We start from the raw sequence: 17,068 nt of genomic DNA on the forward strand, positions 1-17,068 counted from the left end.
CATTCCATCTATCCAGCAGCTGTCTCTTGTAATTCTGAATGTCATAGCAGTTGTGTGTTCATATATATACATACATATGTATGTCAATTGAATTTTCATTTGTTCTGATTTTATTGTTTGTAGTTATTTTATATTGGATCCCCCTGTCAAAATGTAAGCTCCTTGTGTTAAGGGACTGTATTTTTGTGCTTCTTTTACTTTTAGGAGGTTCTTTATACCACCGCTACCACTAGCTTCCATTCCTGCTTTCAGATCTGTTTTTTCTACACCAAGTATTTTTCATTTTGAAAATGAATAAACCCAATAGCTTGAACATCCATTTGCCAACCATCCATAGATTCCATCAAAAATGAAGTAAAATTGGTAATGCCAGAAATCTCATAAAAATAGTTGAATAATAATAATAATATTGGTATTTGTTAAGCGCTTACTATGTGCAGAGCACTGTTCTAAGCACTGAGGTAGATACAGGGTAATCAGGTTGTCCCACGTGAGGCTCACAGTCTTAATCCCCATTTTACAGATGAGGGAACTGAGGCACAGAAAAGTTGTGACTTTCCCACAGTCACACAGCTGACAAGTGGCATACCTGGGATTCAAACCCATGAACTCTGACTCCCAAGCCCGTGCTCTTTATTCCACTAAGCCACGTTATCCATCCCCATCTCCATATCAAGCAAATTCCTTACCCATGGTTTCAAGGCGCTTAGTCAGCTCTCCTCCTCCCAACTAACCTTGTTAATCTCCTACTGCAACCCAGCTGGCACACTTCATTCCTCTAACACCAACCTACTCATTTACCTCAATCTTATGTCTTGCCACTGGCCCTTGGCCCACATCCTCCTTCTGGCATGGAACTCGCTCCCCATCTTCATATCCAACAGACCACCACTCTCCCTATTTTCAAAGCCTACAGAAAACATATCTCTTCCACGAGGCCTTCCGTGACTAACCTTCAATAGCCAACCCTCTGCATCACCTATGCATTTGGTTCCATACCCTTTAGGCACTTTGATATTCACCCCACCTCCAGCCCCACAACACTTAGGTACACATACAATCTCTCCTTCTCTGCCACTTCCCCTATATGTAATTTACTCTGTCTCTCCTACTAGGCTGTAAGCTGTTTTGAGGACAGGAATCGTGCCTACCAACTCAACTATATTGTACTCTTCCAAGCACTTAGGATAGTGTTCTAAGCACATCAAGCACTTAATAAATATCATTCACTGATGGACGGTAGCAGCAGGAGGAATCCAGATGGCACCATCACCAATCACAACTGCTATGCTGTCAACTCATTTAAAGCTGAGGGAACAGGAAGTCATTTCTTCCTCCCACTGTCCAGCCTCTGCTTCTGGGTGGTGTTGGGCTAGAATATTCACCTTTCTTTGCCTTTTTCCCTTTGGGTGGGTCCCCATTCCCAAGAGTCCACCCCACACTCTTCCCTGCAGGAGAGGAGCCACCAGTCTGATCTTCCAGCCTGGGCCTCTTTCCCTGTCCCTCCTCTAATTAGGGCCCTGTGCTGGTCTGGTCTATCCAAGTCACCTGCTTTCTTCAGTTTCTGTTCCAGAGAGTGCTCCCAAACTCCGCTTGATCAGTTCCAACCTTTGTCTCCCCTCCGTAGGGATTCTACAGCTGCCTTCTAAATGAAAAGGGGCAAAAAGAGGTGGGGTATGTCAGGGTGGATGGTATTGAGTCGGTCAGTGATATTTACTGAGCATTTACTCTAAGCAGGGGCACTGTACTAAGCAGAGTTGGTAGAAACATTCCCTGACGGTTAGAGTTTACAATTGAGGAGAGTCAGACGTTAAGACAAATTATGGATACGGGCCTAAGTGCTACAGGTGGGGTGAATTTCAAGTACTTAATGATCCAAATGCATAAGCAGGAGAGGGAGCAGGGGAAATGAGGGCATAGTTGGGGAAGGAGTCTTGGAAATGTGATTTAAATGAGGACCTGAAGGTGTAGAGTGTGGTGGTTTGTCATATATGCAGGTGGAGGGAGTTCCAAACCAGAGGAAGGACATAGGCAAGGGGCTGGTGGTGAGACAGACGAGATAGAGATACAATTAGGTTGGCATTAGAGGAGCGGAGAGTATAGGCGGGGTCGTAGTAGGAAATCAGGTAGGGAAGGTAGGAGGGGGCGACCTGACTGGGTGCTTTCACGCTGACGGCAAGTGATTTGTTTGACAAGGAGGTGAATGGGCTACCACTGGAGGTTTTTGAGGAGCTTGGAGAAGTGAACTGAACAGTTTTTTAGAAAAGTGATCAGGGCCGCAGAGTGAAGTATAGACTGGAGTGGAAAGACACAGGAGGAAAAGAGGTGAGCAAGGAGGCCGATGTAGTAGTCAAGGCAGGATATGACAAGTGCTTGGGTCGGCATAATAAGTTTGGATGGAAAGAGTGGATTTTAGCAATGTTGTGAGAGGTCACGGTTGCTAATTCCTGAGAATGATTTTACAAAAAGAATTTGTAGAAGCCAGACAGCTGTTCCCAAATGAACAGCCAGCACTCTCCCCACAACTTTTGCTTTGCCAAGAAAGTTTGTCAGTAATTTTTCATCTTTATGTTTCTAAAAATCACTTCAGCAGTTGGTTACCCTGCTGAAGATCCAAAAGTGCAATACAGTGAAAAGTGATTTATTTTTCTAAATCTCCCAAATCAATTTATGCAAAAAGTCAGACATTTTTTGTAGATGTTTATTCTACTTATAGTAACAAAAACTTACGAAGTCCCATGTTTTAATGTACAGTGATATACTTTGTGATATAAAATACAATTTACAGAAGTTTCTATCAAGTAAACCTAAACAAACACACTAAATTTTTACATTTTTAGGTGTAAATTAGAAACATTTTAGTTGTTCTTTTAAAAACGTATATCACACTGGATACTTGAGCTTTATACCTACGTAATTTAACATTTTAACTATTGGATACACAGATCACCCAAATGACTTTAAGTTCTTGATGTTTTAGGAACCTGAAAATTTGTCTATTTATAAAGTGTAAAATACGTAGTGATGTACAATGGAGCAACAGACCCCAAGAAGCAAATGATATTTTCTAACTTTACATTTGCAAAAGTCATTTATGAAAATATAAAAAATTAGCAAAGTGTATTTGTACACAGTCAAATAAATTAGCAAGATTTTCTATTTCACAATTCAGAAGTACTCGAAAAATACATGAAAAGAAGTATACTGTATTTCACAGTGAAGCTTTTCCACTTAGTTTTTAGTACTTTAACTAATATCACTTTTATTTCAGACTTTATGCAAATGTTTCTATTTTCAGTGGTAAACTTTTAAATACACTATCAGTATTATTGACTGACAAATATTAACAGTTCAGAATTTAGATATATCCTACTGGAATAATGAAGAGTTAAACAGGAACATTCTGCAAACAAAATGTTTTTCATTACTCAGAACAACCAAAATAATTTTAAGATGCACACAATTTATTTTTGGCTAAATTTGTATATTCTAATCATTTTCCCATGAACTGTTTAAAAACAACAGGTATATTTTGGATTTAGGGACATTATAACATTTTGTATGGCAATATAAATCTGGCAATACCATGTTGTATTTTAAACCAAAATTCTTTCCTGGTTGAATATCATAATTCAGATTCCTTTATATCAAAAAGGAAGGATAGTGCACTTATAAGCTTAGCATTTCTTAATACTCCAATTATTCTAGTAATACTGTTTTTCCACAGTCTTTTGATAAATACATACAGTCCACCTATTGTAAAAACACAGGACAGCAATATGTAGCCCCCTTATAAAGCACTTTACTACAGTCCTGTAGAAACATTTTTTTTTTTTTACAGATACATGAGATGTAAAGGTATGGCTCCGAAGGTCCAATGAAATTCCCTTATAAAATTACAATAGTCAAGTTACTGGAAAACATAACTTTATATTCTGAAAAAGCAATATGCTTTTTGTAGACTTTTCCCATTTTTGCATTAATTATAAATGGAAATTTTAAGAACCCCAAGTAAAAAAAAAAAAGGATTTTAGAATTGTAAAGAAGTGAAATTTTGTAGGAAAACATGTTACACAGAAAATTACAGTAAACTGAAGTCTGTTATGTTCTTGTTTTCATCTACCAAACAATGTTCATAAATGTTCAAAAATGTCTTCGTTCATCAACACATTTTGTAAGGCTGGCTTTAAGAGGGATTTTCATAAAGATGAGAATATGTACACCAAAAACCCCAAATGAAGTCTTTTATATACAAGTCAGGCAAGTGTGGGGTACAATTAGGTTCATGTCTGGGAGGAAGATGATGAACCTTCTACTTCAGCTGTTTTTTTTATTTCCTTCGGTTCTTCTGGTTTCAAATCCCTAATTTCTTTACTTTTACTTCGATCCTTACGATCTTTTCCTCGATCTCGATCTCTATCTTTTTCACGGTCTCTGTCACGTTCACGGTCTCTGTCTCTTGCTCGATCCCAATCCCGGTCTCTGCTTCTTGATCTATCCCGATCCCGGTCTCTGCTTCTTGATCTGTCCCGATCCCGTCTTCTGTCTCGATCTCTTTCACGGTCCCGATCTCTATTTCTGCTTCGGTTTCTTTCCCAATCCTTGTTCCGTTCTGATTCTCTTTCTTTGTCTTTGTTTGGGTTTCTTTCTTTGTTTTTATCCCACTCGCGATTTGTGTCTTTTTCTCTGTGTCTTTCCCAATCTCTGTTTCTTTCCCAGTCTCTTTCCTTCTCCCTACTCCAGTTTCTGCTTCGGTCTCTCTCCCAAGGTTTACTATGATCCCGGTCTCTTCTTCTTTCTTCAAATCCTCTGCTTTGTCGATTCTCTGATGCCTGAGTTTCAGGCTCATCTAATGGCTTTTCTTTAGAACCTCCTTCAAACCTATCTCGTGGTCTGGCTTCAAAATTCTGGTTTCTGAACTCATGATTTTTGCCATCTCTGAAGTCTGATGAAGGCCACTGGGCCTCTGATTCGGGTCCCTGCCCAGATGTATTTGATAAGGAAGCAGAAGGGCCAGCTTCATCCCACCTCTCCTTCCTGTGTTGGGGTGGGTGGCTTGGAAGATCAAGCAGCGGCCTGGGACCTGATTTCATACCTTGTTGAGACTGCCCCTGAAAGTGAAATCTTGAAGGGGGCGGTTCATTTTTTTCAGAAAACGGTGCGGATCCTCTTGGTCCACCAAACTGATGTGGGGCTGGACCTCTCTGATTTGCAAATCTTGGTGGTGAATTTACCCTTTGTTCTTCAAATTGTTGTGGCTGAATTCCCCGAGGGCCTTGCATGAAATTAGGAGCTGAACCTCTAGGGCCATCAAACTGGTTGGGGTGGGGGCCCCTGGGGCCATCAAACTGGTTGGGATGGGGGCCCCTAGAACCATCAAACTGATTGGGGTGGGGGCCCCTGGGGCCATCAAACTGGTTGGAATGGGGGCCCCTGGGGCCATCAAACTGATTAGGATGGGGGCCCCTGGGACCATCAAACTGGTTCGGATGGGGACCCCTGGGGCCGTCAAACTGGTTGGGATGGGGGCCCCTGGGGCCGTCAAACTGGTTGGGATGGGGGCCCCTGGGGCCGTCAAACTGGTTGGGATGGGGGCCCCGGGGACCGTCAAACTGGTTGGGATGTGGGCCCCTGGGGCCGTCAAACTGGTTGGGATGAGGGCCCCTGGGGCCGTCAAACTGGTTGGGATGAGGGCCCCTGGGGCCGTCAAACTGGTTGGGATGGGGGCCCCTGGGGCCATCAAACTGGTTGGGATGGGGGCCCCGGGGACCGTCAAACTGGTTGGGATGTGGGCCCCTGGGGCCCACAAAATGACCAGGTGGAGGTCCTCTTTGCCCTCCAAACTGAGAAGGCGGAGGTCCTCCTCGAGGTCCTTTAAATTGAGATAACAAAGGTCTTCTTTGGCCTCCAAAAGGGAAAGGTGTTGGCCCTCTATTTCCCATAAACTGGGACTGTTCTGGCCCTTCATACTGTGAAGGAGGTCCGGTCATCTCATTGTATTGAGACTCTTGAAACTCTCGTTTTTCCCCATGAGGATCCCTACGATCTTCCACTTGGGATGGTGATACTCCTCGTGACCCAGCAAGATATGTTGAAGGACCTCTGTTGTCATTGAAAGGAGGTGGCCCATGCTGCCCAGAGAATAATGAAGGAATAGGCCCTTTTTGTCCAAATCTGGCAGGTGGAGGCCCTCTTTGTCCATCATTGTTGGAAACAGTATTTTCTTCTGAAAACTGAGGTCCTGGTCCTCTTGGTCCTGGAAAATTTGGTGCATGAGATCCTAAAGATGCACCAAAATTTCGTGATGGAGGTTCATTTTGTCCTTGAAACTGTGGCTGAGGTGGACCTCCCTTTTGTCCAGGTAGAGGGAATGAAGAATTGCCTCTGTTGTCATCACTGGGTTTAGACTGTGCTCCTCTTTCTCCTTCTGCTTGAACCGAAGGATCACTTTTTTCTGGAAACGGAACACTTCTGAGATCTTCATACGGGGATGAGCCAAGAGATTTTTCCTGAGATGTAAACGCTGCATTTGGAAAAGGATCTCTTGCCCCTATTTTAGAATTAAAAGTTGACCCATCATTTGGCCCAAAGAAATTTGTCTGCAGAGGTGCATTAGTGGGTGTTGGTAACAATACTTTCCGTAGAGGCTTTGATGCAACTTCCCCAGGAACTACTGGATGCAAGCTTTCTGACTGTTTAGCTGTGCTTTCTAAATTTTCAGTTTTACTGTTAGGAGCACCCGGGTCAGAAAATGTGGCCATTTTTTCACCTGAAACCCACTGATTACTATAGGGCAACTGAGTAGTAGGAATTATTTCTTTATCTCCTTGTGATGGTGTTGATACCTGGCTCAAATTATCAGCTGCAGGAGTCTCTTTTGTACATGCACCACTAACTAATGTACTTAGAAGTGTCTTTGACTGGGAATTATCACCCTCATTATTCTCTGTAACCATTCTCCTAGCTTGACGAGGGTCTCTACTTTGTCTCGGATCACAACTTGGGTTCACTGCTGGGGTCAGCTGATTTGAGGATGAAGATGAATCTGACTTTTCTACTGTTTGTTGTTCTTGCTGGAATAATTCATTCTTTGTCAAAGAAGATTTTGGAGGCGGTGACATTAAAGCATCTGAAACTGAAAAGTGAGCCATTGAGACCCCAACTGCAGCCCTTTGTTGCCTAAGGGCTTCTTCCTGTTCTTCTAGTTGTCTTTTCTGTTCTTCGATTTGCTTATTTAGTTCTTCTAACATTTTCTGCTGTTCTACTAAAGAAGGAGCAGCTACGTCAGTCCCATATTCGGTTGATTTTTCTGCGGAACTACTTTTTGTATCGGTGCACATTTTATTAGGTAAGTCGTCAATCGTAACTTTAGCTTCTTCTAAAATGGTTTCATCTTCTGGGTCATAAGCCACATCTTCTTTTTCTGATGTTTCACAGGTGTTTTCAATCTCATACCGCTTTTCACTTTCAGCAGCTGGGGTTTCAAAGGCTTTCTCTGGATCATATTCTTCTTCAGGATCATAAGGTCTATCATCTTCCTCTTCCTCTAGAGCTTTGTCTTTTGACATCTGACCAAATTGCTGAACAATTGGATCAAGCATTGGAGTAGTAGTCATTCCTTCATCCACAGGTATTTTAGCCTCATTACCTGAAGACTGAACAGGTTCAGAGTCCTTAGCAGTGGATTCAAATGCTTTCTTCTTTCCAAAAAGAGTCTGAAGAATGTGCTCTAGTGGTGAGGCTGTTTTTGAAGTGGTCGAATTAACAGAAGAGGAAGTTGGGACTGTAGTGGCTGTTGAGGCTGTCACTGGAATTGATGGAGTTGTAATACTCGGGCCCACTCCTGTTTTAAGTGATGACAGTATTTTTAAAACTGAAGAGGATGCCGGGGCTGTTGCTGGCTCTGGAAGAGGGGGTGGAGGTGGAGGAGATCCTGGAGGTGTGGTACTAATAGGCGGGTACTTCGATTGTTTCTTTTCTGGTTGAGAAGTTGTAGTTCCTTTGGGGTAGACTGACACTTCCGCTTCTTCTTGAGCTTGAAGTCGGTTTCGCTTTTCGTCAGTCTTGTCCAATTCTCCAGAAGTCGAAGAGCGTTTAACTTTCTGACAAATTACTAAACCAAGAATTATATTTGGACGAAGGGACTCAAGGCCTGAAACACAATGAAATAAAATAGGCATCTTTAGAGTATTGTAACAAAGCCAACTTTTATACTTTTAGCAATAAAATCCCCTCAGGATTGGCAGTTCTCAAATATGGGTATCCAATAATTTTGGAGGCAATTACCAAATAATAACAATAAAAAACATTGTCCCTGAAAAGTTGCATTTATCATATATTTCTTTGTTTTCATTTGTCTAAAACCACTGAAACATTAATAGCCTAACTTTAAAAGGCACAGCCCCCCTCCAATATGTTTTAATATTCTGAATAATGCCACTGCAAGAGAACGACTGTTCTGGATTCTCTGATTTTGATCCCCTGAACTCCCTCCCTCCACCATCACTCCCACACATGAGAAATTAAATTTTTGCTGCTAACTTCAAAATCCGATTCACTTCAGATAAAATATTTGCAACATAATATGATATTTAATTACTAAATTAGGTATAACAGCAGGGCGAAAAAGACGAACATTTGGGTAAACATAGGATGAAATAGCACTGAAACTACATGAAAACACATATACACTTTTACACATGTACATAAATTACACCAGGGACTAATCCTCCAGTTTAAAAATAGATTATTCCTAATTTCACGCTGTGAGGGGGGAAAGTCAAATGCATCACAAAGTTCAAGCATCCACAATCAAGCTCCTTGCATCTCCAGTGGTTACATTTCTTGATTTCCTTAGTGTTTATCTTCTATTCACTACTATTTTGTGTAAAACATCATTGAATTGTAAAGCAGCAATCTATTTGAAAATATACATCTCCTTTATAGTATGGTACAAAATTCCTTATAGGAAGTACAATGTATTCTCAAATTGCTAGGGCAGAACAATGCTAGAATAAGTATGTGTTCTCTTTTGAAGTAGAGTGAACTGATAGTATGCCTTCAGTTTACTACAAATAAGAATTGACTTTTACATTTTCAATGTTTGAGTCATTAACTTAAATGTAATAAATGTATTTCTAAAGCTTGGAGAAATAAGTAAAAAGAGGAAAAGGAATTAAAGTATCAAGGAAGGTTTACTAATAAGCATAAATGACTATATTAATGTCCTGTTACTGAGATTCACAAAATGAAGCTTTACTGAGTTTCATTAAACTATTCTACTGATCCTTCTTTAGATTCAAATAAATTAAGCCTAGAATTATCTAATGTTTAAATAGCAGTCTCTTTAGATAAAGTATTTGATATTTAAAAGGTTAATTTTAAAAATTAAATTTCAGGATATGTATATCAAAGTACACACCAAACATAGAGGAACTAAAATCAGTGGCAGTTTTTTTGTGTTCCAATGTTGAGCTGACTTTTCAATGGCAAAAATTTTAAAAGACATTTTATTAGGGAGTAAACATATTGAAAAGTAATGAATTTAAACTATAAACATCAAAATTATTTTCAATGAATAAGAAGTTAAAGCAATACCTTTCTAGTAAAGAGAATTATTGTATTACTCCCATAAAGGACCCTGTACTTTATAGCCTTATAAACAACTCATGATTATCCATAAAATTGGGAGTTTGGAGCACAAAGAAAATGGAAAGCCAGATTAAAATCAAAATAATTTAGATTGTGTGATCATAGTTTCATCTCATTTTCTTTGCCCTATCTACTTGTAGATGCTTATGATCACAAAAATGACCAAGAACACCACCATCACCACCAAAAAAAAAACCCCAGGCAATTAGGGAGGGAGATAAGAAGGAAGTAGAAAGAGAAGCAAACATTAAGTCCTTGAGGGCAAGGACTGTGTCTATTCATTTCTACTGTACTCTCCTAAGAGCATAGTACAATGCTCTGCACACATAAATACCACTGATAGAAGCAAAGGACATAGACTGTCCACATTGTCAGCCTTGGAAAAAATTTCAAGGAAAAAAGAGGATTCAAAATGTGAGCCATTGTATCTTAATTTACACTATCCATATATTTTAAAATACTAATTTAATCTATATCTTAAATCCTGTGCTTAAATTTGTAGTAAATATGGCAATAATTGCAAAATTTGCCTTATTTAAAATACTATAGCTCTGGACATAAACTTGCTTAGGTAATGCTAGTAGTTTTTTGCATACATTTTGCATCCAATTTAGAGATTTCAAACTTATCTTTTAGTGTATTGATAAAATTAAATTATGTTCTACTGAGATCCTGAGCTAGTGTGAAAAAATACAAGTCCTATCCATTTGCCAGTCAATTGGACTAGTTTCACATACTGAGATGCTTTCATTCTTCAAAACACTCCCATGAATGTTGTCTCCTAAACTCCGAGATCCTTAATAAATTGGAAAACCATTTTACTTAACCTAAAACAAACTGTGGCCAAATCTTCTTGTCAGTTAACACTTTAGAGACTAGGGAGATGTACAAGAAATTAAGGGACATTGAATAGCATGAACATTTTGAAACTACGTATTTCGAATGAATCAAACAGCTATATATTTGCAATGAGACTAAAAATCTGATTAAAAAGAAGCTTTAAATTCTCACTTATATTTGAATGTTAAATTAACAGGATTTTTTAAAAAATGAGGGGTTTACCCAGGCTTATTAGCTACATAAGCAAAATGAAGATTATAGAAAAAGGTCAGCTGCAGTCTTCTGCAACTCAATAGTATTGAAGTTACCATCATCTACGGAACAGAAATTAGGGTTTCATTCTAACACATTTCCATAAAGGATGAAAATGGCATTAAAAAAAACCCCTGGACTCCAAATTTATTTTTAAAAATCTCCAGAACTATAATCTCAGTAGAATTTAAAATTATCAGCAATTCACTAGCTGCAAGACATTTAAGTTAGAGGAAATTCATAAGACTAGCACTCAAGAAATATAAAACTAGGAGAACTGAGAAGTCTATGTTAACTATTATAAAATGTTAAATCACAAATAGAATGCAACAAAATTGGGAGCAGAAAGAAAATAAGTTGATCAAGGAGGCCAGTGAGTTGGCCATTTGGTAGGATTTTGCAATATGTACTTAGCAGAGATCAAAATCAACTACTCTGTCCTGTTCAAAGTGTAATACTGGTTCCACTATGACAAAATGGTGTTATTCAGAAATTGTTTACAATTGCCAATTTTTACTAAAAATGTAATTTTTTACAGTTGTGACTCCTGTGTGTATTTCATGAATTACTTTACAAATCTATTAATTTCAGTTAACTTTTTACCTTCAAATCATCAACGTTCTATTGAGGTAAATCTGTCTACACAAGACTTGATTTAAATGATACCCTCATCATCTGCTGCTCTACAGATGGACTTACTAAGAAATTATAAATAAGGCATTTAAACGTGAAATGCAGTTGTGACAGGACTGTCTACAACATGAATATGCACCATGGTCATTTTCTTAAAATCTAAACTTCATCTTGCTGAATGTGTCACTGGTGTCCAAAATAAAATTCTAGTCAGTTTAATGCCCAATATGCCAGCTACAGGGAAAAAAGACTTATGAAATAAAGATTTTAGGGTATTAAAACAGAAAAGAATTGCCCATTTTTTTCATGATTCTACCTTTTGATATTTACTGGTGGAAGCAATATTTACAGATAATAAAACTTGTGGCAGATAGGGCATCTATTTGTCTTAATACCCTAATAAAATACAAAAAGATGGATTTGAAGGATAAAAGGTAACCAAATGGGTTTAAAGCAAATGTTCTATTTGTAGTTCAATATCCTTTTGGAAATGGGCAAACAATTGAACAGGATTTCACTTAGGACTCAATGATGTAAGTGAACACCAGTTAACTTGTTCACTTCCAAACTTCAATTTGTTGGCCACAAAATTGAGAATGTTACTCCTTTAGGGAAATAGGATTAAGACATGTAGTCTTGAAGGGTGCAGAAATTGGATGAAACAATATGGAAAAAGTGGCTGAAGAAAAAAGGGTGAAGTATAAGGACTGGATTGGAAGTCAGAAACTCACTAGAAGTGTAACTCCACTGAATGAACAAAGCTACTTCAATTTTCTCAACGTATAAAGCACGAAGGAGCTTTACTTACCTACCCAGTTTGTAGTGTTGAAATTATTTGTAAAGCATATGATAAGATGTATAGCATTAAAAGGAAGGAATCACACATAGAAGTTGTTGCTGGAAGAGCATTACCCCTCTTCCTGAGGGAGGTTTGAAAACTCTGGGTATGCTTCAATGCAGTGCAGTAAACAAACCAGGCAAATCAGTAGTAGCCTATGGCATCATGTGGGTTAAAATGAGCTCTTTCAATTTGGATCTATTATATGTCAGGATTTTTTTTGGAGAAGCTCCAATTTCAGAAACCATGTTTTAAGATTTAGGAGAATTCAGCATTAACACTGATAAAATAAGATTTCTAAAATATTCCAAGAGAACTAAGGACATTCACTTTTAAAGGAGAAAGGGAAGCCTCTTCAAAGGTGATGTTTAAAGAAGGCCAGGACCAACTAATTCTCAGCAATGACTAAACACATTTGACCATGCTTCAATAGGCAACTTTTGATAAAAGTGGAATGGAACATTATAGCTTCTAAAGATGGTTATAGGGCCCCTTATTTCATCTTCTCAGTGCTCGTTTCAATCCCATCAAAGGAAGCTTGGAGATAATGAAGTCCATCCTTTCTCGAGAGCCGAACTAAGCAGCCTGTCTGTTTGGCTTACTCAAATTTCTCACCCTTCCTCAAAAAAAAATTTGTTTCTCCCAGTCTGCTTCCCAGTGTTCCACCATATAGTACTTAAATTGAATATTTCCCTACATGTACTCAAATGTCTGTACCTACTAAAATAAAATGCAAACTCCAGCTAAAATAATGTTGTGTGCAAGTCTTATGAGTACTTCAGAAGGAACTGTCCCCTTTGTTACCATTTTCAAAACTAAATTGTCAGGAAATAAATGTATAATGCTCTTCTGATAAATCAAAGGTACAGAAGTCCTCATCTTCGTCGAGACATCAGTCCATCAGAATGCTGCAAACAAGTTGGTGCCTGAATTTCTGTAGAGTGATTTACTGAAATTTGATATTTTCCAAGAGGGATACTAAAATGTGTGGATTTAAGGAGACAATGACAGGTTTTCATAAAATACTTTTATTGATTTTGAAGGGGGAGATAGGGCAGGATATTCCATTCAATCTGAAGTCTGATTACAGTTCTAGTTCCAAACTTACACATATATACATAACTGAAGTTGCTTACCTGAACTCACAGCATCACTTAGCTAGTATCAGAACACAAGTAAGGATGGACACAAAAATTAATAGCAATTCAAGAATTCTTATATATTTCTCATGTGAGAAGTTTAAGTGAAAGGAACCTCTTAATTCCAACCCTAAAAGGGAAGATAGCAGCAATGCCCTTCAGGGTTCATTTGGAAAAGTAGTATCTCTATTTAATCCATGAGAAATAAAATTGGGAGTCCCTCGGAAACTGTGAACTTATTTTTTTATGGTTGGCACTGTTAGTTGGAACTATTCTTATCGCTGTGACCGAAGCAGACCCTATCCTGTCCCCAGCCTCTGCTGTCTCTTTGGTCACCAACAGTCACTGCTCCACCTATTCAATGGCTGGTCACTTCTGCGTCAAACAGAAACTCCTTACTATTGGCTTTAAAGCACTCAATCAGCTTGTCCCCCGCCACCTTACCTATCTCCTATCACAGCCCAACCCATACACTTCACCACACTTCACTCCTCTAGTGCCAGCTTGCTCACTGTGCCCCAATCTCATCTAGCTCGCCACCAACCCCTTTCCCACATCCTTCCTCTGGCCTGCAAACTCTCTCTCCCCCCCATATATGCCAGAACACCACTCTCCCCCATTTCAAAGCCTTGTTAAAGGTTACATTAAGCCCAAGAAGTCTTCCTCAATTAAGCCCTTTCCCCAGCTCCCTCTCCCTTCTGAGAGGACTACGCACTTGGATCTATGACCTCTGGTCATTTGGTATTTGCTCCGCCCTCAGCATTTATGAATGTATCTATAAACCATTCATTTATATTAATATCTGTCTTCCCATGTAGACTGTAAGGTCCCTGTGGTCAGGGAACAAGTCTACCAACTCTGCTGTACTGTACTGCCCCGAGTACTTAGTATGGTGCTCTGCACACAGTAAGCACTTGATAAATACCACTGTTGGACTGAATGGCCACTGTCATCCTGCCCCAGTTTGGAAGGCCATGAGTTACAGTATAAAATTTTGCAGTCAGGTGCAGATAGTATTTATTTTACCTATTCATGGGGGATTCCCTACTAATCCTTTGAGAATACCCAGAGACAACTACTTTGACATTCCTAATCCAACGCGTCTGAAAAATCAACAAGCACACACTTGAGAAAGAAAGCATCATGGCTTATTGTGATGCCTATTAAATGCCAGGATTAATTAGGAGCTAATCGTGTTCACGGAATCCAAAAGCAACTACTGTTTCAAGCAGTTGAATTTAGAGTGGACTGCATTCATGGTAGCCCAGCCTCCATGAAAATAAATCCTGACTCATGCTTGCCCCCTCTCCCTCCATCAGTCAGTACACCAGAAAAATTTATTATCTTCTTTTCAGCATCTATTCCCTGATGTTTGGTTTAGAGGGTTAATGTTTTTGAATTTATTTGATATAGGAGGTTGCTGAATGAGGGTGGGGATGATGTAATTTTTAAATTTGTATTTATAAATAAAAATTTATGTCTGTCCCCTCCACTAGAATATATGTTCCTTGATAGTAGAATTCATGTCTATTTACTGTACTGCACTCACCCATGCACTTAATACAGTGCTCTGGAAACAGTAAGTGCTAAATACTATGGTTTGTTTTTATAATATATAATATTTTAAAATATGTAAGTGATGGCATTAGTTTTATCATATTGAGCACACTACTATACAGTTACTGAAATACTATCCTGTTTTTCCAGTAGTTTCCCTTGACCACTCATATAACCACCTTGAATTTGTTGGTGATGGCACCAATGTTCTTTATGGTGCTTCAGTTATCAGAGGGAATAAAATCCACTCTCTGCATTATTGGAAGGTATAAATAGAAACACCCTAACCCTGAATACCATCTGTGTGTGACTGTAAAATCTTTAGAAAAGCAGCATGGATAACCTAGTGAAAAGACCATGGACCTAACAGACAGGGGACCTGGGTTCCAATTCCAAATCTGCCACTTGCCTGCTAGGTGACCTAGGGTAAAGTCACTTAATTTCTTGGTGCCTGTTTCCTCATCTGTAAAATGGAGATGAAATACCTGTTCACCCTCCTCCTTGGACTGAGAGCCCCATGTGGGCCAGGAATTCCTGATAATCTTGTATCTATACCAGTACTTGGCACAAAGTAAGTGCTTAACTAATCATTGTGGTATTAAGTGCAGGGGGGTGCACTTATTTCTATTCACTGGATCACAAATGCCTGTATATAAAAATGGTTACACATTGTTTAAAAAGCTACCTTTCATATGTATGTGTGTGTGTGTGTGTGTGTGTGTGTGTGTTCAATTGATATTCACCCCACTCTCAGCCCCATATCACTTATGCCATTGACTGATGGATTTCTGTAGGAAGAACATGTGTGGCAGGAAGCTTAGAATGTTGTCCATTCAATTTGGGGTAAAAGGTCACCTCACCAGGTAAGTCATTACTCTAGAAGAAATTAGGCATTTTTTAGTCTCACAATAAATGCACCTTAATTAAAATGAAGAGGAAGTGATTAAATTGTCTAAATTAAAGATGAATGTTGGAAGAACAAGACCAAATTTTATCTCTAGATGGCCACCTTTAGCCAATGACTGACCATAGATTCTTCAGTTGGTTGGTAAGCTAGCACTCAGCTTCTTATTCTTCACTCCAGATCGGGAAAGCAGGAATTGTCCTGCCTATGGGCTGGCTGAGAAGCCAGCGACCTCTTCTTCATCCATTTCTGGAACTGGGAACTGGAGCACAGATTCCAACTCACCAGTCGGATGGCATTTCTTCACCGAGTGCAGGGGTAGTGGGAAATGAAAGCCTTTAGGTGGTGTTTGGGGGGGGGGGGGGGGAGGTGTTGGGGGAGGATTTCTGACCTGGACACCACAGCATCTAGAGTGGATCTTTATTGTTTTAACTTCTAGTAGCTGAAAAAGCATTAGCTCTGATTTTGCTATCACAAAACACAGAGCTCTACTTAGGGCTCAAATAATGCTGGAAAGTGTAATTTTTGAGCCTGGCATGAAGTCCATGAACAGGTTCACACGCACCTAGCTCCGTTATCTAGCCGAGTTCAGACACACAGTCCCCATATTGCTGGAGTGAAATCCAGCTCATGTCCAAATGAGGACTGATAGGGGTTGTGCCTGGAGCAGTCTGGAAGGGAATGAGGAGATGATTGGTAGGCCTTGGCTGATATGTGAAGTGGATCCAGTAAGACTGAGAAAATTACAAACAATGCCTTCTTGAAAAACAAGAAAGTGGCACAGTACTTAAAGAGTTGTTTGGGTAAAATTTAAACTTCTAAGATAACAGTAATGTCCCTTCCGTTAATTGTTTTGAAACAGATTCACTATAAACTTCAGTTTTGAGAGTGAGAAAAGTTATGTATAGTAACCACAAACCCTCCAAAAGCCCCTACGTGTGTCCTGTTTGGGAAGTAAGTTCATAAGCACACCCCAGTACGCTACTACAAGCACACTTCAATAACACTGAGATGAGCAAACTCCACCTTCTCTGATGAAGAATAATGTGGAAGAAAAAAGTGACAATTGACAAGACTGGAATGTATTCTTAGTGAGAGAAACTTGTTTGGTTAGACAGAGGTAGTTTAGCAAGCATGGCTTTCAAGTAAATAATTATTCAAAGGAGATGCAACAGGAGGTGGAGGCGGGGAAAGAATATTTTTTGAGTTTGCTCATTCCCAACAAACATCATCAAAAAAATGGAAGATCCTGTT

The 17,068-nt window shown here is 39.3% G+C and overlaps 1 protein-coding gene across 1 annotated transcript in view; it reads right to left on the reverse strand.

Annotated features, from left to right (window-relative positions):
* Nucleotides 1-2,683: 2,683 nt before the first annotated feature.
* DIDO1 (death inducer-obliterator 1) overlaps nucleotides 2,684-17,068 on the reverse strand; it is a 36,227-nt gene continuing 21,842 nt past the window's right edge. Inside the window, 1 exon segment of the mRNA XM_029070673.2 lies at nucleotides 2,684-8,152. Coding sequence (XP_028926506.1) covers nucleotides 4,284-8,152 — 3,869 coding nt within the window. The 3' untranslated portion in view covers nucleotides 2,684-4,283.

The sequence above is a fragment of the Ornithorhynchus anatinus genome, chromosome 8 (assembly GCF_004115215.2).
Source record: "Ornithorhynchus anatinus isolate Pmale09 chromosome 8, mOrnAna1.pri.v4, whole genome shotgun sequence".
In the NCBI taxonomy this organism is placed as follows: Eukaryota; Metazoa; Chordata; class Mammalia; order Monotremata; family Ornithorhynchidae; genus Ornithorhynchus; species Ornithorhynchus anatinus.